Raw genomic sequence first — 27,988 nt, 5'->3', positions numbered from 1 at the left:
TAGCAACAATCCTGGGATCAGGTTCATTCCTTACCATCCTCATGTGGCATGGGCCATAGTTAATCCACTCCTGAATCCACCATACAGACAGACACCCTTCACTTTCCTCACCCCTTCCCTCTCAAATCGTCTATGGATCAAATATTTATCCCACATCTCATAGTGCAGTTTGAGCTATATCTTACTTGTTCTTACAAAATTGGACACTGCAAATATCACTTCTGAATGAGTCCTATGTACCAAGATAAAGTATTGCTGACGAATTCTGGAAATATAAAGCTCTGAAACATGTCAGTTTGAGCAATGGGTTTTTTTTGCATAATTTGAATAAGCACAGTCAACTGACAATGAGAAGCTGATCTTTCAAGGTTTATTGTTGGGGGAGGAATACAACTTTGTGCTTCATTGCACAAAGAGATTAAGTATTTGGTTTATACTTGTTGAGAAAGAAAATGCAGCTAGCTTTCATATAGCTGATGAGCTGGCACATAATTATTTCCAAACTTCTTGGTCAAGAAGCCAGGATATAAAGAACCATACAACTTCATACTGAACAAATACTTAACTGTTGAGCACTTATATAGTCCTTCTACCTCTAAATGAGCCTTAAAATCAGTTTCCAAGTCGTTCAAGGGGCTGTTCAAGGTTCAAACAGATAATATACTACATATCAAGAAAGTTACTACCGGATATGATTGTGGCAGTGCATCATACTAATATGAGTTTCTTAACATAGGAGCACAACAACATCCAAATAGCTATCTTTTAAAATATACTGAACTGTGTTCCATACATTGTGACTTTATGTTTTCGGAAGCATGATCTGGAAGTCAGAACTTCATCATAATCCTGACTCCCTTATGGAAGCACATATGAAAGCACTCATGTCAAATGATGAACAGCCTTTTTCTATGCACATGCAGTCTTTTTTAAACTATTGCATACTCTACATGCATTAGGATGAACAAAGAGTTTAAACATAAAAACCAATATAAAAATTAATTTTAATACAACTACAGAATTGCAGTTTAAACACAATGGTTAAAAAAAAAGAGAGGCAATGGTTTAAAAAAAAAAAAGGCAACACTGAAGATTAAGAACTTGTGGATCTTCATAGTAACAGCATATATTAAGAACACAGAGCACATACATTTTGAATTAAAAATGTGATGTCAAATCACCACACAGAATATTGGAAAGTTATCAATTGTATATATATTTCTAGAATTTTTGTGAAAATTGTATATAAGAAGAATAGCATTAGTCCAGTGCTTATAAACTCCTTACACATTTCTACATTACAGTTGTCAATGCCAAACTTATCTACAAATTTCACAGCATTACATAGAATGGCAGGAACTGGAAGTGACCTGTAGACATCATCTAGTCTAACTCCCTGTTAAAGCAGATTTACCTTGACCAGGTTACATGGGAAGATGTCCAGGCAGGTTCTGAAATCCTCCAAAGAGGACTCCACAACCACTGTGGGGAGCCTGTACCAGGGCTTCATCATCCTCACAGTAAAATCCGAACACTCGAATGCAAGGAAGAATGTGTTATGAGTACACATAAGAAGAAGAATAAGGTATGAGTACAAGTTGGAACATAAGAGGTTCCAAAGAAACAGAACAAAAAATTTCTTCACTGTGAGGGTGACGGAGCACTGGCACAGGCTGCCCAGATGGGCTGTGGAGTCTCCTTCTCTGGAGACGTTCAAAACTCACCTGGATGAGTTCCTGTGTGACCTATTCTATGTGGTTCTGCTCTGGCAGGAGAGTTGGACTAGATGATCTTTCGAGGTCCCTTCCAGCCCTTGAGATTCTGTATGACACTTCTAGATAGACAGATGCAGCTTACTAAAATGTCCTTTCCACTAAAAATTAACTTGACACGCGTATGATCTCAAAAAAATATGGATGCTTCCACCTCTGCTCTTCTTTTGTGCCTGGAGTATAAACACTTAATGGCACACTTGCCTATCACATACCCTCTGCTCCTACGTGCAAATGTACTACGTTACAGTCTTTCATTATTTCCCAAGAAAGATTACTTCATGAAGGTATTTTGTCAATGCTCATCGGTGAGGTATATAAAAACTGATAAATACACACACAGTATATGCAGATATACTAATAGCTACACTGATATGTATTTACATATGAGTTTCCTTATGTGAACTTCTGCTTGAAGTGTCAGATACTTAATATCATTACGACATTATTTTTAAACTACTTCCATAAAAAAGGGTCTCAGATATCTGCATGGACAAAACTCATACTACAGATTTGGTCTGCTGAATAAATTTAAGAGAAAAAAATGTAGATTTCCCCCAAGTAATCTGTGTTCCTGTTTTTTTGCTTTGCAAAACAGTGTGTGAAAATGTTTTCTATGAGAAATATCAAGTGATAGTCATCTGTCGTAGTTATAATGTTTCTTTTACTAGAAAGATATAATTGTATTGAATCAACAACTTTGTATGTGGTGTATGTTGTAAGTCAGGGAAAGTAATTTTTGTCTGTTACTCTGTAACAAACATCCACAACTATTGATAATTATCCCTGTAAATTAAAGATATTTAGCTGCTTTGTTCCCCCCTCCCCAGGTTTATACTTCAGTGTGAAATATTCCCCTGTCTGATCAGCTTTTTTAGTCTATAAAACAATAGTGCTAAAAATATACAATGAAAATCGTATTTATCTCAGAAGAATATGCCTGGTTTAGAAAATTAGGAAGAGGCTTAAATTTATCTTTAAAAATGCAAGCCATCCTCACCACTACATCATGTTAGTTCAATTACAAAAAAAAAAAAAAAAGTTACTTACATGCATTTGGATTTGGAATACTAAATTCTTCTGATACCAAGACTGAAGACTTCAAGTACAAAAAAAACCTCAATGTCTCAAAACCTAACAGGAACAATGTGAGACACCAGAAGACTGCAAACACATTTCTCTGGTTTCTGCATGGTAAGGCCAACTGGGACTTGTTTTAGAGTAAAAGATTTGCACTGTATTTATGCATTAAAGATGAGCTGACATACTGAGATACTAGCTTTTCACTTTCAGAGAGCTTTGACTGATGTAAATCACTGATAGAATCATCTTTGTTACTTCTCATTGGTATGTTTAAATAAAGTTCACAGCACTGATTTTTAAGGAGTTGCATCAAAACATTTATTTACACATTCCTAAACATGGGAAAACACTTCAAGGCCACTGAAGAATCACACATGAAAAAGGCTGAAAATTACCAAGTTTTGGGGTACTGCACCTTTTTACTCTTTCCTTATCCATTCTGATTTACAACTGCAGAAAGCAGTTCTATTCCAAAGAGCAAATGAGCAGAAATAAGGGGAACAGTTCTCTCATGCAGAACACTTGTTTTTAACAACATTAAATCCTCACAAAAAATATTTTAACCAACTCTAACCTTAACTTCAAAAGCCCCACAAACTGAGGGCCTCCAAAGGCGTTTTTGCTGACCTGCTGCATCAATGGCATGAAGGACAGAAAACTACAGGAACAAAAGGCAAGCCCTGAAAAGCAGTAGAGTTTTTAAACAGACTTTGAAAAAAAAAAAAAAAGCCACAAAACCAAAAACATCACACACATTGCAAGAGCTGCTGATCCAGTCTGAAATCTGGGCATGTTCTACTGCGCTGAGGAAACAAGTATACAGAAATTCATAGTGCACATCACATCCCAGGGGACTCGGGAAGCACCAACATATTCAGCACTTCTTTTCTGGCCTTAACTCCCTTTATTCTCTCCCTCACTGCTCCTATACAAATGTTACATTTGGCTTAATATATTATGCTTAAGTCCATGCATCCACCCATATTCATGTAATCAAAAGATGACATGGCTTATTTCCTAAAGAAAGTATACAGCAGCCATAGACTACTAAAACTAGTGAAGTAAAACTACATAAACTAGTTTTTACTGCTGTTAAAATTGTCAAACAACAGCATCCCAACCTCCATAACAGCTTCAGAACATAAAAACCTCCTCCTCTTCCTAATGTCATGAGGGCAAAGGGAAAAAAATACTTTTTCTTCTGCCTTCCTCTCTACAGCCTCACGTTGTTCTCATGCTGTAAGTGCCATAAGCATGGCTCTGGGAGTATATACCTCTGTGGCAGCATACAGTCAGAAAGAATCATTAAATCACTAAGTCGAAATTTCCTCTTGTACTTCCCAGTGTGCAGCAACAAGGTCAGAGGTATTCCATTTCCTATGACTGCGAGCCCTACAGAAACCCTGATCATGTTTTCAAAAATCATAAGTCCAACGAAGAAAAGTTTTCAGGTACCAAACTAATTATTTGAATGCCAGATGTTAGTCCAAGAAAAAAAGCCCTATTTGCGGTAGTCCTAAAGATCGGGGGAAAGCAGTTTATAGACATCTTCTTATAAGAAAGTCAGGTTAGATGATCAGAAAGCTTCTGTTGGTCTTAAAAGCCTATTCATCTAAGATGGCAGGAAGCTGCTTCAATAATTACTCACTACTGAGTAGTGCCAAAAAGGACAGACTAGTAGATGATCAGAATGGAGGTGAAACAGCATGACAAGGATGACAAAAGAAACAAGAAAGCACAAGTGTTAGAAACAAAAAAACCCAACCAACACCACCACAAAGCACTCCCTAAAAACAGCAACTTCAATACACAAGAAATATAAGCTTCACCAAAGAGGGAGAGTCATAGCACAGTCAGTCACCTGTCTTAGTTCAAGAAGAAAAAAAAAGTAGTAGACATCACCCTTATTCTTCTTCACAGGTAACTTTCACCTAGAAAAAATGCAAATGCACGATTGATGCTCTCCAATATTTTAAAGGGACAAAACTTTATTAAAAGGTTTACTATACATAAAATCTGTAAGTCTACCAAAATAGTTTGGAAGAAGTTTGAAAATGGCTTTCTGAACAACAGCCAAACCAAGTAGCATGAGAAAATTCCCATAAGCATCTCACAGCAATACTTCAACTACAACATACTAAGTTGAACTACACACAGTGGTAAATCTTAGTTCCAGTATTATTAAATGGAAAAAGAAACCTCACATTTAACATTAAATTTGAATTTGGCATCTGAATGTAAAAGTATGTCCAATCATTGATTTTCATCATACAGAGATGATTACATACACAACTATTACTAGATGTATATTAAATACTGCAGGATCTGTAGAAGTTACAGGAAACAGGGTATTTCCCATACTAATGCAGAGTTGTTTAGGTAACTACCTCTTGAACTATCTCAATATTCCAAGGCATAATGTTCAGAAACTAGGTGCCAGTGTGCACCTCTGACACATTCAGTTATTCCCAATGTAAAACAGGACCATATAAGACAACATACTTAGAACAAAGATAGTGTATTCAAGCATTTCACATAAGCAACGAATGGCATGTCTGTCAACTCTTATGTACCCAAAAAGGTTGAGTTTTTCCCTTTTTTTTTTTTATTTACCTTTTGTGTAGGAAGACACTGTGTTTCAGGTAGAATGAGCCTGGAGTTTGAGTTATTTGACACCACTACTACCTTTGAAGCAGAGTCTGTGTCATTCCCCAACTCAGGTGAGGAGGTAGGAAGGCAGGAGTGGGGAAAAGCCTCAATTCATTAAACTTTTTGCTAATATTCATGCAGGTGGATTATTGTAGGTGTACTACAAAATACCACCATAACTGTATAACAGCAGCTTGTTACAAGATGCTCAGTAAAACATTTTATTGAATGGAGTACAGTAAACCCAGCTGTAGCAAACCATGCCCTCCAGAGAATCATGAAACTACCTGCTACTCACATAGTATTTTGTGCAGATGCCACTCTTAAGTAGGAAATTAAAATGATTAAATATTTTCAAATTAATTCTCTGAGTAACCAAACTATTAAGAATTGCATTCATTAAAAGCAATACGTACCACAGCAATGAAACACATTGTGAACTACACATGAGTTTTCACAACTGTGGAAACACAAGGTGAGGGAAGGGCTGTGGACACCAATGGATGAGAAGGTCAATCTTGGGAGTCAGGGCCAGGACTTCTCAGCAGGTACCATAAGGCAGAAACATTGCTGTCCCCAAGCTAGATCTCCTGCAGCACCTTAAACGCTAGACCCTGCAGCAACAAGAAGCTGCCTGTATAACCTACATCATCAGTGTTTGGCCCAAGCTAAAAAGAAAATTAGCAATCTACACACAGTGAACACCAGCAGGCAGGTAGTTGGTTTTGGTTTTTTGTAGTTTTGTTGGGATTTTTTGGAGATTCTTAAGGGTTGGAAGAGATCTCCAAAGATCATGTAGTCCAACAGCCCTGCCAGAGCAGGATCTCCTACAGTAGGTCACACAGGAACGCATCCAGGTGGGCTTTGAACGTCTCCAGAGGAGACTCCACAACCCATCTGACAGCCTGTTCCAGTGCTCCGTCACCCTCACAGTGAAGCAGCTTTTCCTTATGTTTCACTGGAACCACATATGTTCCAGCTTGAACCCATTGCCCCTTGTCCTATCATGGGACATCACTGAGAACAGCCTGGCTCCATCCTCCTGACACCCATCCTTTATGTATTTGTAAACATTAACGAGATCATCCCTGAGTCTCCTCTTCCACAAGCTGGAGAACCCCAGCTCCCTCAGACTTTCACCCTAAGGGAGATGCTCCACTCACCTTTGTGGTTCTTCTCTGACTCTCTGCAGCAGCTCCCTGTCCTTCCTTCTTCAACTGAGGGGCACAGAACTGGACACAATATTCCAGATGTGGTCTCATGAGGGCAGAGTAGAGTGGGAGGAGAACCTCTCAACCTACTGCCTACACCTCCCCTTCTTACACACTCCAGGATGTCATTGGCCTTGTTGGCCACAAGGGCACAGTGCTGGCTTATGCTCATCCTGCTGTTCACCAAGACCTCCAGGTCCCTTTCCCCTATACTACTCTATAACAGTTCATTCCCCAACATGTACTGGTACATGGGGTTGTTTCTTCCCCAGATGCAAGACTCTACGCTACATTAGATTTCTCCCTGCCCAACCCTAGAGCCTGTCCAGGTCTCATTAAATAGCAGCACAGCCTTCTGGCGTGTCAGCCACTGGTCCCAGTTTAGTACCAACAGTAAACCTGCTGACGGTGCCCTCATCAAGGCCATTACTGAATATATTGAACAGTATCAGTTTCAACACCAACCCGAGGCACTCCACTAGATACAGGCTGCCAACTAGATCCTGCCCCATTGATCACAACTCTCTTTCAATATAATAGACACTAAACCCCAGTGTGTACTGTCTCTGAATATGTACATGTACCAGAGACTAATTTTAAGTTCAATAAACTTAGTGTTATTAGGGACTTTTCCCAACAACCTCCATGTTTGTCACAGCTGTTGTTACATGGGGGCAAAATTACATTATCTGCTCAATAAAAAACTCACAAGATGTGGGAACATACTATCTGCAGCCTCACACAAAAAAAAAATCCCAAGAAATTAAAATACTCCCAAAACCAAACTGTGAACACTTTCTACTAGATCATAAGGTACATTAAAGCTAATAAATTTCTTCTGCAAGTCTTGGACTACAGCAAAAAAAAAAAAAGTAATGGTGCAGGAAAAAGTTCAGATTTCAAATTATTATTATAAGTTAAACTTATATTTAACTGTATATTATACATCATTTTTCTCTAGTATGTTAAATTAAGAATGTAGTTATGTTCCCATAACATAATTAGGGATGATTTTGATTAAGATATTGGAAAAGTAATGACCCAATTGAGAAAATGGATCATAGTACAGCGTATGACATTCCAGTGATGCATTGACTTCAGTCTTAAATATTCTAGGGAAAATATGTAAGTAGTTTTATAGAATCACAGAATTATATATGAGAAGCTTTGGTCAAAACATCAAATCTTTAAACAGTTAATGAAATAACATTTTTTTAGAAACAAAAGTTCCAAAAGAACAAATAGAAAGACAGGACAAGGATGGTATGTCCAATAGGGTTGGGAAGAATTGCCTTTTTTTTTTAAATAAACTATTTTTCATGTAAAGTTTTATTGAGGATTTATCAGGTTTTATTTATAAATAGATGTATGATAAGACTACTACTATTTGCATTTTTACTGTAAGAAAAAAGACTGTATCAGAAAAAAAAAAAATATTCACACTACCTCTGCTTATCAAGTCAAATGAAAATACTTAGGAATTCCCACAATAAATTCTGCTAGTTTTAGATTTCAAAAAAAATTATTAGATTCATCCAAATCAAGGGACTGAGTTTTTCTAATGGCAATCCAAATCTGATTTATTTATTATTGTATAAATTTTAACTCAAAAAGACAGTACTATCTAACTGGTTTTGTCAGATAAGAACTTGTTAATCTTTAAGACACATTAATTTTTAATAAATCCTCTAGTTAGTTGCTGTTCTCATTTCCATACTAGTTTTAGACCAGGATTCTGAGTAAAACAAATACATATGGAAACTCATACAAGACTGCAGGACAAGCTTCTAAGACTTGGCTTTCTGAGGGGGAATGTGCTTATACACTACTTGTATTCAAAATGTAACATGAACCCTTTTCAAACCTCAGGTCTTGCATTCTTTTAAAGTAAAATATGTCACACAATAGCTCCAACAAACCTATTATACTCAAAATGAAGCAGCAACTGAAGGAAGCTATGGATTTGTTAAGTGGGAGAGGTGGTTAGAGCAAAGAAGGGAAGTTTGAAAAGGCAAATCACAAACTCAGGTCTCGAAAAAAAAAAAAAAAAAAAAAGAGTTCAACTGGAGAACATCTTACAGGGTAACAAGTAGCAGGAACAAGTGGTAATCCAAAGGCAATTATAAGTAGAAGGCTGAAAGATATGAGATCTCTCAGGCAGTAAATCTTAAGAATAATTTTGAAATTCCTGTCTCCCAAATTCTTCCATGCATGGGCAGACCTTAATGTCAACAAGCACCCCCGGTCCTCCCTTCCCCACCTTCCCTCCTACTATTTCTAAAACAAGATTTGTAACTGTAGTGTAGACACATAAAAGTCTCAATGCCATGCAAGATTTCTATGTTGTTCACTTAGAATCACAGAATCTTAAGGGTTGGAAGGGACCTTTCCTCCACAGAAGGGGACTCAACAACCCATCTGGGGCAGCCAGTTCCAGAAGTACATCAAATTGCAGTCTGCTCAGGAGAGCTCAGACGTCTAATGTGAATCAGAAATAATGAAATACCAATGTCAGCAGATGACAAAAAATTTACTTCATGATCTGGGATCTATCTTCTATGAGCAAGCACCACACACGACTTGTACTAGTCCCACTGGTGCCAAGGACTGGATAGGGTCTTTTTATTAGTATAATCATCAGACTGCTTTAACAATAGATAAAGACATGAAGCATTAGTTTTCAATTAGCTGCAGTTTGCCCTGAAACAGAGTCAGACTCATATAATTGCATCCAAACTAAGAATCTGTGGGCCAGAATCATCAACTTCCAGCCAGGTTCAGCACTGACAGAGTGAAGATGAACAGTCGTCAGCCAGCAGCTCTGAAATGAGTCTGTTCCTTGTCGGATGCTAAAACACTGTCCAATTCTCTGCAGTCAGGCTCCTATGGTCTCATTACCTTGATACTTGCTTTTAGTCCTAGAACAAGGTGAAAACCGGTGAAAAACAAATTAATTGGAAGCAATGAAGTTTACTATAGATTTCTGAAAAAATGTATTTTGTTATTTGTTTCAAATAAAGCTTTCCAACTCTCCAGAAAGCAACACTTCATTTTTTCTAATTAGAATACTCTGTTGGTTTTGTGCACAAAAAATATCTACTTGAAATGAAACGTGGCCTCAAGACACATCTGCTCTGGATGTGTCCAGCTGTCTCCTCCAAATGACCATCTCCCATCTGCCATCCTGGAGCCATGGGCCTCACCTACCTTTCAGTGAAAAAGAGGACAGCAATGCTTCTGAGGAAACAGTCAGAAACACAGCCCAGAAAGGAGAACCAGACATCCAAGCTACACGCTACATGCAGAGTAACAGTTTAATTAGATACAACTCAATACTGAATAGTCACAAAAATGTGAGAGTCCTGCATTGACAAGAAGGAAAATACTATTCTCTGTTCTTCCAAAGTTAGTATCTTATTTCTGCTTTTTGTCCCCCCCTCCCAAAAAAGGGAAAGAAAGGTTTTAAAAACAACATTGGAATTTCACCAGAAAGAAAATATAATTTCACAGAAATTATGCTTTCATCAGAAATGCCAAAAGGAAAATGACTGAGCAGCTACAGCATGCTTTTTTTTTTAGTAAGTTAATTTGGGTTATACACACATTGGTAGAAATGAATCTTGCTTTTCCAACAACTACATGCACAGTTCACTTGGTTTTACTTTACCAAGGACAGAAGTGCTTAAACAATCAGTATATAGGTAATAAACTACAGTTTTATAAGCTGCATTTATGAGAGGAATACTTAGATATGTAACAAATGAACAAAATATGAGAGTATCTTGACCTTTAGATATACAGTTATCATGAGGGAAAGTTAACTGCATAAAATTTAGTGTCATCAACAACTAGGGGATTTCAGATGAAAAGAACTGTTGTATAGGCGTAAGAAGATAAGAAAAGATGTCCACTGTTAGGTCCATGCCACCCAATTGCTTTCAACTTTTATATGGATGCAACTACAGTTCACTTTCATATGAGTCAAGCAAAGTACACCATCCTTAACAGAGCAGGAAATGAAGTTTTATTCATTGCACAAAATAAATCAATGAAAATGTAATGTCTCTTGATGACAATGAAACCACTAGCATATGCTCTTGGGACTTAGATCTATTCTGTCCACCAGATGCTCCCTCCTTGTGAAAGGCTGGTAAAAAGCATTAGAGTTCATTGTGGCTTAAGCAGATTTTTTCATGCTGTTAAGTATTTTTCTAAAGTTTTACAGCAAAATCTTAATATTCTTCATGACTTTAAGCAAATATCTAGGATGAACAAACTACAGCCCACAGACCACATGCAGTAAAGCAGGACAATTCATCTAGCATGTTCCTTTTGGCCTCCTCTCCTAAGAGCCTCAGCTGCACTCCAGATGACTGCAGTGGAGCAGATATGACCATTTTACCTAGGCTTGTAGCCTCTCCCCCATCACATAATAATCCCACATTTAAATGGGAAAAGGGCTGAAGAGCTTCCAAGAAAGATGGCCACTTCCTACTGCCAGAATAATGCATTTAACCCACAAACCCATCACCATAGAGTCATCTCACTAAAGTGGACCATCAGGAACAGGATGCTTAAATTGTATGAAGTCAGCAGCATGCTCTTGTCCATCCTCTGTCGGGTCTTCATCAGGCCCTTCTATGGAAAAATCTATGGGGCATAAAGTATTAACACCTTCCAAAGGGCAGCAGAACTACACAAACACACAATACAGTTCAGATGATATTCACCTACAGAAAGTGTCCCAGAAGCCACAGTCCCACAGTCTCCTTCCACTGGAAAAAAAAAAAAAAAAAAAAACACAAAACAAAGGGCAGCCCATCCAACCTGAAGGACTGGAACTCAGTTGCTCCCCACGGTAGGCTGCAGAGCAGCATCAATAAATTCATCAGCTCACAGAACTGTATGGAAAACCGCATGTCACTCTTTGAAAAGTCATTCCTAAATATCAGCACAACTCTAAAATATCAGGACTAATGAGCTTTGTGCCTAATTCTAGTTAATTACTGTTGCTGCTGTTAGCTCCTTTCAGGGAATCTACAATCAACTGAAGTGTTGAATAAAGCTGACAAGGTAATAGGGGCCGAGGGGCAGGGAAAGAAATGCAGGCACCTCACTGTCTAATTAAACTGAAATACATTTTCAGCCTTAACTAAAACTATTTGCAAATTAATAACTCCGAACTATATGGCTCTTTACACAACAAAGTCTTCCATAAGGACAATTCACGTATATAAAAGAGTAAAATAATTTTGTGCTGTTATATCCTCTTAATAGGTGCAAAGATAAGGGCTCATATTGAAAATAAAGGACACCACCTCACAGCATTTTGGGCTCTTTAGACCTCTGTGTTTTGATAGATACCACTGTAGACAAACTAGTTCAAAGCTGACAGGTCCCTGGGTAAAGGAAAACAAGTGAGGATCCTCAGTAAGCCAAGGTGATGACCTCAGGACATAGTATCTTAGCAAATCAGAGGAAGAATCACGAACAAACTTGCAAAACAGGAGAGGAAGAAAAGGTGTGAGGCTAGGGGGAGGTGGCGCATGGAGAAGGTGTTCATGTTTCTCAACAGAGGGATCCTGGATGGTCCTGGCTATAGCCAGCAGCACAGTACAATTTCCCTGGGCTTCTACAGCTGGTAAAAAGGTAAGACAGTGTTTTTTCTTTAGAAAAGAAAGTATACATTTAAACCTGAACATTTCCCCATTCTTTTGGAAAAAGTACAGCTAGCTAAAAGTTTATTATTGCCCACAACAGTTCAAAATAAAACACAACCTACATCAGTACTTATCTACAGGAACTACAAGTTATCCAAATTATTTTTTTAAATGATGAAAAAATATTTTTGAATCACCAAAATTACTTAGGAGGAACTACTCTAAGTGCAGATGTTGTAAGATAAGTCACAATCAATAGGTGAATACAAGGAATTTCTCTGCTTAAGTTCAATAATTCTAATAAATTATAATTGAATCACAGCCTTCCACAGAAAACATCACTCTTTCCAAAAGGAACAAACTATACTTTCAGAGTATGTTGTACATGAAAGAATTAAGAGTATTTTTTGTCTTTGGGAATTTTAAGATGCTTTTACCAAAGGTGGATAAATGACTGAGTTTTTCCACTACAAAATCTGTAATCATACCCATTCTGAAATAGTTGGGTTTGCTATAATGAGGAGCTATAATACATTCCAACAAATTTAACTATGCTTTAATCTAGCAACAAATGAGGAAAGACTACTTCCTCTCCAAGGAAATATTTTAAAATGCATTACCTCACCTCGTTCTGTTAAACCATACCAATCTAAACTCTTTACCTGATGGCATGAAACAAAGCTGGATTGTAGGGTCCCGATTTGATGTCAGCTGAATTGGGACAAATCTGGAATTACTCCAAAGTAAATCAATTGAGGTATTCCAGACCTGCACCAGGGAAAGCTGAATCAGAATCTGATCCTAGACTTCCAGGAATTATGCCAAAAATGATATATAAATCCTTTCACCCTATACCTTGTAACAAAGATACTGACTATTGGCGTTGCATCTCCTTGCTATAAACGGGTCAGAAAAACAGGCTAAGTAAAATCAGTACAGGTACAAGGATTATTCAGTCTTTCTACTTCATACACCTGTGTCTACGTAGCAAAAGAGTTTTCTCTGTAATTTATAAACAGAAATACACCACTTAAATGTTAATATTTGCATTTGCCTTAGTAAATCTATTTTCTGGACTATAAAATCAACAATGTTGTGGTATCTGAGTTTGAACTCCTATATCTGCTTGTCCATCTGCAGAATTAAAACAAATATTTTGGATGGTTTCTTTCAATAATTAGGTGTATCAAAATTACTAAGATTTGGGGGGTTTCCCTACAAGCTTGAAATAAATCAGTCTGCTCTGAAATACCATTCTGTAGCAACAGTATTGCAGTCAACACAGTTTGTCTCCGTTCCTGTGCAGATAGATTCCTTTCAAAACTCAAGAATACGTACCCTGACATTGTCCCCAGTCACAATCCACCAAAGTAATCACAGTAAAAAAGAAAAATAAAGGAAAAAACTTTTCCTAGCTTGACCACCAGCATAAACAGTGAAGAACTATGACAATCTTGTTCTGAAAGCAGCTAGTGCAGGTTTGAACCCTGAGCTGTACAACAGTAAATGCAACTTGGCCTTGAGTTTGAAATTCAGTTCCATCAGTGACATACAACTAGCCTCCACTCTCTAAGTGCCTTAGTCCACATCGTAAGGAAGGAAAGAGACTAGGTCAACGAGGAACATATCTGCTGGCTGGCTAACACAGATCAATTTGGTTAGTCAGCTGCCCAGGACCATACCAAAGTACAATTCCTCAAACAGGTAAGCTTTTGTGTCATCCTCTTAGCTGTCTCCATAGGTACTCTCTCAATATATAAAGTTACAGATACAACATCTGTATTAGGTTTTTAAGTGTTGGCAGTCAAGATGCTTTTATGTTTCCAAAACCCTTATGTATTAATACACAAGTTTTTAGCAACATGTACTACTTTCCCTGCTCATTTTGATGTGAAACACTCATGCATACCTATGTGACAGGTGGTACCACAGAAAGACTAATAAACTCAGAAGCATGTGTCACTGTATTGAAAATACTCACTCTGAAGCAACTCTTAAGTTGTAGAATTAATAGTTTTGAGCTTATTCAAAATGCAATAGTTTGTTACCATGCATGACCTGTCAAAGGTCATGGAGGCTTTGGAGGTTAAAAGTCTTTGGAGTGCAAAATACTAACAGCATGAGATACAGAGCCAAGAAATTATCTCCAAGGGGACTTATGTCAGGAGTGAACTTCCGAAGACCTGAACAATCAACAGCCGTCTGATCTTTTGGAGGTACCAACAAGTTTGATGAAGTTCTCTGCAACATGAATTCTTGATTTTCATAGAAAGCTTGTATACATAGATATACACAATCTTTGTACTCATACATATCCCAGAGACAGTAAATAGTTTAAATTTACCACAGGCAATCTGAAATCTGCAAGTCACTAGCATTAGTGGGAGGTATCAAGAGTTTTTCTACATACTAACCTGTTGACTTTTTTTTTTTTTTAACCAACATACCACATTAAGCTGCACTAAAAGCAATTGTAGTGTACTCAAATTCACCACAATTTGAGACCCATAACATACTCTGAAGTTCTAAAATCTAAGCTATAATCATCATTGCTACATTAGCTCACATACTTAGGTTATTATGCCATCCATTTCCTCACTATGATACTGGTTTGATACATGTAGTCTCTTAAACTCCCCAGCAGTACAGTCAATTCAAAGGAAAATTAAAAAAAAAAAAAACAAGCCAGTACTGGATACTATTCTGGCTGGTATAAGATAATATTATTTATATTTCAACTATGAACTTTTTAACTAGGGCTATGCCAAGAGTTCATCCTGACATTCAGTTTCCGAGTTCATTTTGCAGCCTGGAAATACCTTGTGTATCCTCTTCCCCTTTGCTCTCTCCACCCAGCAAATTCAGCTGATTTACCTATAACAACCATAACATTCACAATCTTAATGTAAACTTTCTGGAATACAGCTGGACTTTGTAACTACTCACTCCCAGGTCTGCAGCTTGCTAGTGATTACAGAATATGTGAAGATGGTCCATAAAAGAACTCCAGAAGAAAAAGTTAGTTTGATTTGTTTGAGGGAAGGATGGAAATAAGTTAAATATCCATTGACTACCATTCAGTTGTCCTTCCATAAAAGTGTCAGAAACCCAGAGAGGTGTGGAATCTCCTTCTCTGGAAGCTTCAAAACATGCCTGGATGCGTTCATGTGTGACTTGATCAAGGTGAGCCTGCTTTAGCAAGGGGGTTGGATTGGATGATCTCTAGCAGTCCCTTCCAACCCCTACCATTCTGTGATTCTATGAAAACAGTTCTTCAGTGCAGTCGCTGTCTTATTAAAAAGCGAAGTAACAGTGACATTATGACTATGTAAAGCAACTTTTACTTATGTACCACATACTAGTTTAATTTCCTGTCCCACTGTTTCCTCCTTACCAAAAAGCAATGAAATGAAAAACAGCCAGATAGGAAGCTGTCTTTAATATGCATAGATACATACATACACACATGCACGTATAAAGAACCAGCTTTCTGTATCAGTGCAGCACGACAGGTAAGAAGGTTTGCTATTTCCTCACTTGTCAAGTAATACCATGATCTCCCAAGCAAAGAAATCTAAAGCAACAAAGAGGGAAATAAAAAACTTCAGTTTTAAATGAGTAGAAGCAGCAACATCAACTTCCCGCAAGGTAAAAACCCTTCCCCTCCATTTGGGCAACACTACTGACCTGTCAGCTTTTTAACTACTTCACAGGTCAAAAGGGAATAACATTCATACATAAGTCCCCTATTGTTGTTAGGTATCAAATGTATGAGAGGCATCTCACTAAAGTGAAATTGTATTGCAGGACAGAACTCATACAGAGATAAGCACAGAAACATGATTATCCATGCAGGAAAGATGCATTTACTTTTGGTTTAAAAAAATAACAGATTTTGCTGACACTGCATTTGGCATAGGTTTATAAGTTTTCATGTGCATCACTAAAGAGAAATGTAGATATTTGAGGCTCAAGAGTTCCACTGGCTGTTGGCATACGTAACTTAATTTCTTTTTTTTTTTTTCCCTAGTGGCAAGTTACAATTAAATACCAGAATCAATTTCAGAAAAAGTTATGTAAAGAAAAATAACAGAGGAAGAGGGGAGAGACAGAAAAATGGATTAAAATGACCATTAACTTGTGCCCTATTTGATAACAATTATTCTCAACAATATCAAGCTTCCACAGACAAGATATGGTTAAACGCTTCAGCCAGGACATACTCTCAATATGGTTTCAGCTTCTAGACCAACAAATCTCTACTTCTAATCACTTCCAGGAAAAGTCTCACAAACTCTTGTTTTCAGAAACAGTAGCTCGTGTGCAACAAGCTCAGAACGCTTCAATTATTTTCAGTTCCTGAAAATAATTATTTTCCATAAACAATGACAGTATTAGGAAAAAATATATTAACATCTTCATGAACATTTGCTAATTTAGTTCTAAATTTTGAATTCTCACCATGTTATTTCCCAGCCAGCTCAGTTTTGAAAATGAAGCCAGTTCACAACTCTATATTCAGTTGAAATTGCACAGGGCATTGATCTAGTCCAATCCCCCTGCTAACGCAGGTTCACCTAGATCAGGTCTCACAGGAACGCGTGCAGGTGGGTCTTGAAGACCTCCAAGGAAGGAGACTCCATACCCTCCCTGGGCAGTTCACCACTGTTTCCACAAAGTTATTATATTCCTTCAAAACCTTCTTCATAATGCTCCATAAAAGGAACAGTGCTTAACTGTCTCTGTGGATACAAACTACTTGGTTTCTTTGGGCCCCTGTATCTAACAGTCTTGTATCCAACAGTCTTCCTTGATTCCACAATCACTTATCCTTGGGGTAGAGAGGGTTTTCAACTTCATACACATCAGCATATTTCTGATGCACTGTGCCCTGTTTAAAGACTAGGACCCAAGAGTGAAGCAGTACCACAGATAATACATTTTTCCTTGAATCTCCTCATTTGCATCATTATCAAGACTAAAAAACATAGAATTCAAGGTTGAACAATCACAAGACCAATCTTGTTTATAAGTTACAATGTCAGGAAGGTGAAGGAAACAAATACAGGCTGAATTTAAAGCTTCTGGTTTGGGCACAGAGGTACTGTGGCATGCAGGTGGGGAAGTGAAATGAGCAAAGAATTTCAAAGCACTTCAAAAAAATTTGGGTAGAAAATCCAAACATGGTCATACTTCAGACCCAATGCTGCAGAAGATTACATTCAGGACCAACAAGTAGACACAGTTGCCTTAATTTGACAGATATCAAAAAGCTATGTGAAACAGCTCACACAATTTCTACTCCAATTACTGACATTAACCCTATTCATAACCAAAAGAGCACACATAAAGCATGTTCAACACAACACTACTTTAATCACTGCAAAGTTCAGTTTTTGATGCACTTAAGTTTCACTTTCTCAAAAAATAGCCATATTTACCATATTTAACATCCTGGTTTTACAAGTAGTAGTGTCACCTGTAGAGAAGGCAAGGAAGAGCAGCACAAAAAAAAAAAAACAGAGGGGAAAAGCAATGACCTTCAAAATGCTCAAACTTCAAAATCTGCTAAAAATACCCTAATTCTACACTCTGAATTTTGCATATCACTGGGTAAATTTAACACTTATACAACATTTCTACTTAGAAAAAGACAGATATATAAAAGGCAAGTGTCAGAAGGATGGAGTCAGGCTGTTATTGATGTCCAATGATAGGACAAGGGGCAATGGGTACAAGCTGGGACATCAGAGGTTCCAAAGAAACATAAGGAAAAACTTCTTCAGTGTGAGGGTGAGGGAGCACTGGAACAGGCTGCCCAGATGGGTTGTGGAGTCTTCTTCTCTGGAGACATTCAAAACCCACCTGGATAAGTTCCCGTGACCTACTCCAGGTAGTCCTGCTCTGGCTGGACTACATGATCTTTTGAGGTCCCTTCCATCCCTTGAGATTCTATGGTTAGCATAAAACTAGAAGTTGAGCTATTACTGCCTACTTTTATCTCAGCTGAAGATATGCTGCAATTGCATAAAGAGAGGAAAAAAACCCCAAACCTTTCCAAAGAATATACATCACACTAAGCTGAGGTCAGAAACTTTTCACTCAGGTGAAGTTACAGATGTGCTTATTAAGAGGTTTCACCTGAGGAAGTAAATGCAGAACTGAGCCAATAAATTTTCAAGAACTAAACTCTCTTGCTAATTATGCTCTCCATTGAGAAAGTTCTTGGCAGAATTGCTCCAGTAGGAACTAATTGGAACTAAACTGAAAGTTCATTTTACTACCATTTTTTGGTGGAAATATACTATTTCTTTCAGGTTTGTTATTCACCGATAGCTAAAAACAATAGTCATAAAAATCTTTAAGTATACTGTCACACTGGAAGTTACAACAAAAGACTTTGTCAAAAGACTTTATTTTTATAAAGTACTCTTGAAGAGTAATTTAAAGAAAGAAAATTCAAGCTGTCAACTTTTTAAACCATATCTTCAGAACACAGCATAACAGTGTTTTCATTTGCATTCTTGTAAGTCAAAGATAATCCTTCTGTGGCATAGATCCAAGTTTTACACTCTTGAGTGTACATACCACTGAATAATTTGTTCAAATGTCAGTTGCAATTTTCAAAAATCCTTTCTTGCCTCTGAATCTTAAACATCTGTAACAAATACTTGTTTTGAGAGTGCTTTACATTCATGACACTTGACCTTTTGCTGTATGCACCACAAAATTTAAAAGTTTCAAATACCACGCAGGCAGGAAATCTGATCATTCCAGCAGTAGCCATCTGCATGGTGCAATATCAGATACTAGTTCTGGGTTGCAAAAAGTCATGGGCTAGAAATCTTTTTATGCAACTTCTGTAATTAGCTGCAATTTGCTGCTTCTAAGCCACATTTCTCATGGAACATCTGGCCTCAAAATCTTACCTTAACATTAGAAAAGTACTTAGCATTTGGCTGTTGGTGCAAGTACATGTGTGTTTATGCACATGTACATAGATTAAGTGTAACTACAGAATATAAGCATGTGCTTTGTGTGAGGCATACCTAGGACTAGAGATCCAACCATAGCCTTTAGCTCTGGATCTGTAAGAATATTACAAAAAACACCAACATAAAGGAAAAGTGTTTTTTTATGTTCTCACTGACCTACCTAATTATTGATATTAAATGTTAACAACTCATAAAGCACCCTACCAGGCACTTGAGAGGTTTTCAATTTTCTTTTGCATAATCTTTTATATAAGTGTAGAACTCTGTGTTGAAAATGAAATGTGAACAAAGCTTTAAAAATAAAAATAACCCCTCACACACCACATACACTACCCAAAAAAAAAAGTTAGTTAACAAAAAGCACTTGGGTGTGTTAATGTACACATAACAAAAATCAAGCCACTGCATATTTCAGCTTCATTATGTCAGAAGAAAATATTTCCTGAGCCTATGTAACAGCATCACGGACAAATTATTTTGAGCAACTACACAAAAAGTCCTTTGAGATCTATACATGTAAGAAGTCTTCCAAGTACACTCAAGCAAGTACTATAACTTGTAAAAGGGAAAAAGAATTACACTTCAGAATCCTTGAAGCACTCCTTCAATAATAACAACACATCTCTTGAAAAATGCCCAGTGCTTAGTGGTGCTACACATGGCTGTCTCAAGCAACCAGCACTACTTCGAGAGGCAGAAGCTAGAAGCACACAAGATGATAGATTGCTTTGGAAATCCATTTCTTGTCTAGTCATAGGAAAATTCTGGCAGAACACTATTAACCCACTTTTACATCTGCAAGATCATATCAACAGCTGATCAAGAAATAAAAATAAGCATAAAGGAAGATATTAGCCATAAGGAGAGTAACAATATTAGCCTCAAAACAACAGGGACCACAGCTTCATGAGTCTGATTCTTCAGATGGCTTTAAAGAAAGTGACCTGTAGAAACTATTATTCTCATCAACCTTACAATGTTAGAAAAACACTCAGTACATTTCTTACCTGAGCTCCATCCTTTAATTTCAATATGCATTCCATTGTATTGATAGTGATGACAACTGGTTCTGATCCCAACTTTGTCCATGGCACATGAATTCGAAGTTCATGAATATGCCCACTTAAAAAAGTAAATGGTAGCTTCAGCTCCTAACAATAACAAAGAATGGTGAATTAGCTACTGAAACACACCAAAACAAGACACATTTGTAACTTCAAATAGTATGGTTCTAGCACAAAACACAAGTCAAAATTTATTCTCACTCCCCAAATTAGCAGCGTGCTCTGGGGCTTGGCAACTAGCTTTACAATCGCTTCCACACTTATATGACAAATAGTCTGTTCAAAGGAGACATTTGGATTATCATGTACTTCAAAATAAAACAGTTTAAACCTTTCTCTTCCACATGAAGCTACTGCAAAATGTGTCACTATTCAATGGACAAGTAGAAACAAACCAGGTGAGAGTAAATACTTCAAGTGATACGTAACCTCTATTATTGTCAAGAACATGAATTTGTAATTAAACAAACATTGACAAAGCCACAGCAAGGTAATTTATTAAAAAATATTTTACTGCTTCGAGTAGTAAGAACTCAGTGCCCTTGAGAATGGCCCATTGTTGCCTCATTCAGAGCAAACTGCTCAGTAAATACAAAATTACTAAATTCCTCCTTATCAAAACCAGACAGCTCCTCATGAGGGTCTAACATGCATTTGAAAACTGCTGCAAGTCAGTCTAGAACTCCTAACAGTGAGACAGCTATTGTGTGCAGCAGGTCAGCAGAAAGCAAGGTGACAAGGTTTAGACAAATTCTTTGGATATAAAGTGTTGACATTTCCCCAGTAGCTTGAGGTGTTCTCCTGGGAAGCATGAGCTTAATGCTTGTCAGATGGCAGGCTAGAGATGTAGTCCCAGGATTAGAAATCGAGATTTAGAATAATGAAAGTAATTGCTTAGCGCAAAACAAAGAAACAATATTTGATATTAACATCAGAATTTTAAGTCAGCATCCTCAATACTAACTATTCTAATGATGAGGCTTCAATGATGATATATCTTCTTACCTTTTTCATCTTCTGTCCTTACATTTTTTGCTATCAATGTTTGAAGTTTTAATGGGGGGGAAGAAAAAAAAAACAAACAAACAATGGATGTCTTCACTTGGAGTTGCTTATTACTTGTCAGTGTCTCCATCTTAGATGCTGGGAACTACAGGTGTTAATCTTCTCACCTTGAGAAAGAAGTGAATCTAAGTCTCCTAGATGCTGGGTGATAGTTTTAGCCATTAGAATATTTTCAGTTGGAATAGATGTACATAAACACCTAGTCCTGCCTGACCAATTCAAGTCTGACCAAAAGTTAAAGCATGTTGTTAAAGGCATTGCCCAAATGTCTCTTAAACATCAACAGGCTTGGGGCATCAACCACCTCTCTGGGAAGCCAGTTCCAGTATTTGATCATCCTCTCAGTAAAGAAATGCTTCCCAATGTTCTGTCTAAACCTACCCTCACACTGCTTTGAATAATTTCAATTAATCCTGTCCATGGATATCGGGGAAAAGAGCTCAGCACCTCCTTCTCTACTTCTCCTCAGAAAGCTGTATAGAGCAATAAGGTTACCCCTCAGCCTCCTTTTCTCCAAAGTAAACAAGTCCAAAGTCCTCAGCCACTCCTCATAGGACATTCCTTCCAGCCCTTTCACCAACTGTTGCCCTCCTCTGGATACATTCAAGAACCTTCACATCCTTCTTGAACTGTGGGGCTCAGACTGCACACACTGCTCAAGGTGACACTGTACTGACACTGAGCAGGATAATTCCCTCTTTGGACCAGCTGTTTCTGCTCTGTTTGATGCACCCCAAAAGGTGGGTTGCCTTCTTGGCCACCCATGCACATTGCTGATTCATGTTAAGTCTACTGTCAGCTCGCATTGCTGAATTTATTAATAAACTCAGAGAGACAAACCTTTCATCCAGACTTCAGAACTTCCCTGGCAAAACTGGACAACCCAAGGCTTAAGCATCATTCCACTTTGGCTCAGTTTAAGTACTTATACGCTTCAACTCAGTACTCATATGAATGCATAGAAGCTAAATAAAGAAGGTTCATGAAACCCTGAGGTCAAGCAAGTGATAGGGAATTTCACACAGGTATCTAGAAGCCTGTTCTCCTGCACTGCTTGACTCTAGACCTATCCCTACTGTGTAGAATTTCTACGTTAATAAAATTTGAGGACAAATTTTAGTACCTGACATATTACAAAATGTACCTATAGAATATTCCTCTGAAGGTAACATCGTTATTTGCCTGGCATCTTGAAACTACAATCAAATCTTAGTGACATTTTGAAAGCCTGCTAAAATTGTTGATTTTTCAAAGTAGTCATTGCATCAAAAGTTCAGAGTTGAAATAACCAGTATTGCAACTGTGATAGATTACCATCCTGAGACAGCCTCTGGTTCGTTAACCAAAAGGGAAGTCAGCTCTTCTGATGCATAAATGTGTGTCACCAAAACAGTGACAACAGCTGCTAATAGGAGCGATTGTAAGAAACACTCTCTCCATTAGGCAGCTGATACTTCCTCACCATTTCTACTCCTACTATGAAGTTCACCTTGCATCTAAGACTTAAGAGCAGATAAGTATTCACAGCTAACAAAATCTTCAAGGAATACAAATACACAAAGTTGTAGCTCTCTTGTTTTGTTTTTTTGCAAAGTACAGCTTTCAATTTGTAAATTTCACTACTGAAGTTTTTAAAAAAACCCACACCCATCTCATATCAAGGAAAGTCACATCTAATTTGAACTCCCCATTTCAAAAGATGACAGTTACAGACTTCCTCATCAAAACAGTTTGAAGAAAATTGTTTATTTGTTTTTACAAAGTGGGTTTTCTTCATTTCACTCACTAATATACTGATGTATTTCAGCTAAAAGCCTCTCAAACATTCACCCTTGGGCTTACAATCAACACAAATAAAGCTTTAATCTAGACAGTTTCAGTTAAGTCACTGAAAAGCAAGTTTTGGACAGTTCAGCTACACTGATCATACAAACAGTATCCTACATCCCATAGCTTTGGGGGAGGGGGGGGGGTCACAGATCTAAAGATTCATAAAAGCACTGATTCTTAAGTTTCAATGTATCGAGACAGCAAACTATCACTATTAGCAGTAACAGAAATAAATTCCCTTTTGAGACTTGCAGATACATATTTTTTTATGTCACTCATGAATCCCACAATGTCTATTTAGATTCTGACTAGTGTTCACAAGGGTAAGTTGTGAGTTTACATCAAAAGGCATTCTAGAACAGATCTTTTTCCACATTTGCTGGATAGATTTAAACACATTCTCATGTTTGTCTCCTTAACTGTAAGATATTGAAAGAAACAGAAGCATACTTTCCAAAAATAAAGTGATACAACTAAATGCACAACATATTGCAAAGATACAGTTCTTTTTCAAAGAGATTTAAAGAAAAAAATTGTCTAACGTTATCCTAATTGCACAGCAAGTTTCCTTAAAGCAATGCAGAGAAATCTTTGTTGTGCTGTTTCAGTAGACAAAGCAAAAAAAATGTGTGACAAATTTAGTATCTTGCTCTTAATACAATATAACAAAGGACATTTTTATTCCTCCTTCTTTCCTGTGCAACTTTCCCCTTTTATTAAGTATTGCATTAAATTCTTAATATACCTTCTGTACTTCTGACTGATTTGACTTTGCATTATATGACAAATATAAATCTTAAAATCCTTCAAAAAATGATGATATGGCTGAAAACAAACCCCCGGGCTTGACAAATAACTGACTCGCATCATGCAAGACTGCAGACTAGGTGATTATAATCCCTCTTTGCTCTAAAATACAAGACTCTCCCAAACTTTAAGGTGACAGGCAAGTGCTGCCTCCTCCATGTCAATATTAACCCAAATACCTTTTCTTTGCATTGAAGGCTGTATTTCACAAGTAACTCAATGGCACATAACAGACACTTACAGCAAGGATATTTTCATGCCCTCATCACCTTAAGACTATTATTAAGTACATGACTATTTTTCATACTTCTTGCTTTCTAAATTCTTTCAGATACAAAAAGTCCACACTATGATAGAACTTGACCGCCCAGGACAGAAAGGATGTTAGAAGAGCAGAACAGGTCAAGTGATTAACTTAAGATATTATGAATCTACCCAGGTAGAAAATCCAAATAAAACATATACTGGTAATTTTTAGAAGCTTTTAACTCCCTTCCAGCTGCAAAGGCTTGGGGATGTTGTATCACCACTTATTACCCACTCAAAGAGTTTTGCTGAATAGGCATAAAGCAGCATCTCTTCTACAGGAAAAAAAAAAAAAAAAAAGAGAAAGACACTCTAAACACAGTCTGAGGGTTCAGGCAAGCTCCAAAGAATGGTAAAACCCAAATTAAGATGACTACACTTCACAAACACACCGTCAAATAACATAAAAAAAGAATGTGAGTTAAATTTCCTGTATTCACATCTCCCCTCAAACTGCTAAGACATGAGCACAGGTATATATGGCAACATTTGCCTCTACAAGAGCAGATTGCCTCTACGTTAACAGATTGTGCTGGGTATTTACGTACCCGGAAGATACACAGGCAAACAAAGGTGAAGTCGGGGATCATCTACCAGAAAACTGCAACTATTTGAAAGGGATCAACATGAATGACATCAGGAAAATCCTAATAGAGCCGGGTAATACAGCAAACTTGATACATCCATCCCAAGTCATCTGCTACTAGGACAAGCTTGCTCTCTACATGGTGTAGTGCTCAAACAGATTATCCAATGAGGAGGTTCTCACAACCAAGACAGAAGATTTAAAGACAACTGAAGAAAAAAATATCACAAGCTGACCTGACATAATGCTGGCAACGGCCCTGCTCAGAGTATGGGGTTAGACTAGATGACCTCCAGAATTTCTTTCCAATCAACCTTTGATTCCATAATATATACATTTTAGAAGGCTTTGAATACTTAGAGAAGGAACACATCCTACATAACTGAAGTCTAGTACCCACACCAGCTGTGTGAAGAAGCTGTACCAAGAAAATGAGGAACTCAAAGACTTGAGAAGTCCCTAATTACCTGAAGGAAGACAAAACAGGCTCTTTAGAGGCACAGAAAAAAAAAGAAAAAAAATCAGGCAGCATCTCTTGAAAGACTGTCTCCTCTTTCAGAACAGGATCAGAGGTACTTAATTAACCACACATATTTCTTTCACATTTAAAAGGTCTCCTCTGCCAGAAACCATGCAGTATCCTCAGTCTGCTCCAATTCCTCATCAGGCAATTAAAACATGAGGAACATTTTCCTTGATGTCCAATTTGAGTGTGATTTATTGCATTCTTTCATGTCTCATCCATATAACTCTTGCTTTATCTTGTCTCATCTTATTTTATTTAAAAAAAAAAATTAAAGTTGTCTATTCTATAAGTGGCCATATTGTCTAAGTGTTCCATTATTTTTTGCTGCATTTCTCTTGGCTCCTTCAGTTGGACAACAGGACTCTAGTTAAGACACACTACATCACACACAGCAGAAAACAGCTTTATCTGTCTCACACACTCAACTGCTCAAGTAGTCAGCTCAGATAAGCACGCTCAGAAAGAGTCCCTTCACTAAGACTTAACCAGTTCACACTGACAGCAGGCTCCAAATTCTCTATCAAGTCTTTTATTTGGTCAAGCTTGTCTTTTTAAGGTTAAGGTTTACAAAGTCTGTGATGTAATCTACACAAATCAGTTAACTCGAAAGTTTAGATACAACTGGAATGATGAAAAATGGAGTCATAAAGCCATCAGAACAACACAAATCTGTGTTTAATATACATAATTTAAAAGGGATCCTACTTTGTGACATTTTGAATCAGTAACTACACACAACGAGTAAATATGACTGGAAAAGCAACTTAGTGTTTGTACTGTAAAACAATGGTTACTGAAAGAAGAAACATGTCCACAAAAAAGCCTTTCTCTTCACAACCTGTAGCTTACAGAATATGGAAAGAAATATCATTCATTACTAAACAAACAGCATGGAATTACTACAAGAACAACTAAATGCAGAGGAGGGAAAAAAGGACTTATAGAAGAAAAAAACAATGAGTACTAAATGAGCATTTATCTGTACAGACCAATCTAAGTTATTTAGTAAACTTCTTTTAAATTAAAGACAAAGACCGTAAGTATGGTAAACACCATACCTGTTCAAGCACATCCAACTTTAACTCAAGTTTACTAAGTACAACATCTCCTCCCCAGAGTGATAGCTGTAGATCTGAGGGCTTCAGGTTCTTTATGTAGCGATTCACATAACTCATCAAAATAGGAGTTACATAGGACTCCAGCATTCTGGAAGATTTTGGTATCACAGCTCAAGCACTAGGAAAAAAAGACAAGACAGTAAGATATTATTTATAAATCTGACAGCCTAATTTTCAATAAAGCAACAGTCACATTGTTTGGATGAATGAAAAATTACACTTCAAGTTCTACTTTGTAAATATGTACCTCTGTATGTAGAGACACAAAAATATTTACATATAAAGGATTAAATATTTACAAAGAGGAAAGTACATCTGTTTACATTTGTAAATTTCCAGATCACATACACGTATATACAGGAACTGGCTTGCTTACTATCAAAAGAAACACCAACTCAAATAAAACAAAAATGAGAGGTCATGCAGTCGAAGATGCTTTCATGTGAAGTTTAAAGGACCAAAACCTTGTCGGTTTCAACTAATGAAAGTCCATACGAAAACACCCCCTTAAATAACACCTCACTAATCCAACATCTCGAGTACCACGTACACGTCAGAAACGCCAGCTTCGTGCCACTCTTACCTCTGAGGAAACCCTACACCCTTCATAAGCAAAGCTAAAGCTCCACTAACGCGTGCCACCACTCCCCTCCCATCTCCCACCCCTTCCAGCACCCTCGCCCTCCCTTTGGTCCTGAGGAGACCCTTTCTCGCCATCAAATCGGGAATCCCCCGCCCGTGCCTTCGGGACATCCCTCACATCTCCATCCCACAGCCTCAGCTCCCTCTCAGGACGCCTTTACCTGCTCCTCCGAACACCTCGGAGGCTCCGTGCCCCGGTCCGGGCGGGCCGCGGGAGCCCTGCGCAGGCACCTCCCGCCGCTCCAGCTCGGCCGCGGGCCGCTTCCGGGTTCTGCGCCGCGTGTGCTCTCCTCCAACGTCCGCCGGCTCGCTTGGGCCTCCGTCGGGACTGTTTGACGGGCAGGACCGAGGCGGGGCCGGAAGTCGGCCTTGAAGCCGGCGGAGGTCACGCGCTCTGCCAGGAGGTGACGGGCAGCGCGGGGCGGGGCCGGGCCGGGCCGGGGCGGGGCGGGTGTCCGTCAGCGGGGGTGGGAGGGGCCGGGAGGCGGCGGCGCGCAGCGGGCGCGTGTGAGTGGGAGCGGAGCGGAGGCTGGAGCACACGGCGGCCGGCGCGGGGGCGGTGGTAACGGAGGGTAACGGAGCTCTCACCCGGCGCACCAGGCATCCCCTGCATGTGTCACCGGTGGCTGTGTGGCTCCGGCCGACGCCAGCTCCAAATTTTGATTCACGTTCTG

The 27,988-nt window shown here is 38.2% G+C and overlaps 1 protein-coding gene across 6 annotated transcripts in view; it reads right to left on the bottom strand.

Moving 5' to 3' along the window:
• Positions 1–27,641, bottom strand: part of VPS13B (vacuolar protein sorting 13 homolog B) — a 457,128-nt gene extending 429,487 nt beyond the window's left edge. For 5 of the 6 annotated variants that reach the window (XM_061995669.1, XM_061995671.1, XM_061995673.1 and 2 more), the window contains exons 1-3: positions 27,476–27,641; positions 26,613–26,790; positions 20,378–20,521 (exon numbers count right to left, since the gene is read on the bottom strand). In XM_061995669.1, the coding sequence (XP_061851653.1) occupies positions 20,378–20,521; positions 26,613–26,759 (291 nt within the window). In that variant the 5' untranslated portion in view covers positions 26,760–26,790; positions 27,476–27,641. Of the gene's footprint in view, positions 1–4,716; positions 7,581–20,377; positions 20,522–26,612; positions 26,791–27,475 lie in introns of those variants that run through there. The other variant, XM_061995674.1, reaches the window with a different exon arrangement.
• Positions 27,642–27,988: the final 347 nt, after the last annotated feature.

The sequence above is a fragment of the Colius striatus genome, chromosome 4, assembly GCF_028858725.1.
Source record: "Colius striatus isolate bColStr4 chromosome 4, bColStr4.1.hap1, whole genome shotgun sequence".
NCBI classification, from domain to species: Eukaryota; Metazoa; Chordata; class Aves; order Coliiformes; family Coliidae; genus Colius; species Colius striatus.
This window is presented reverse-complemented; position numbering and strand designations above follow the sequence as displayed.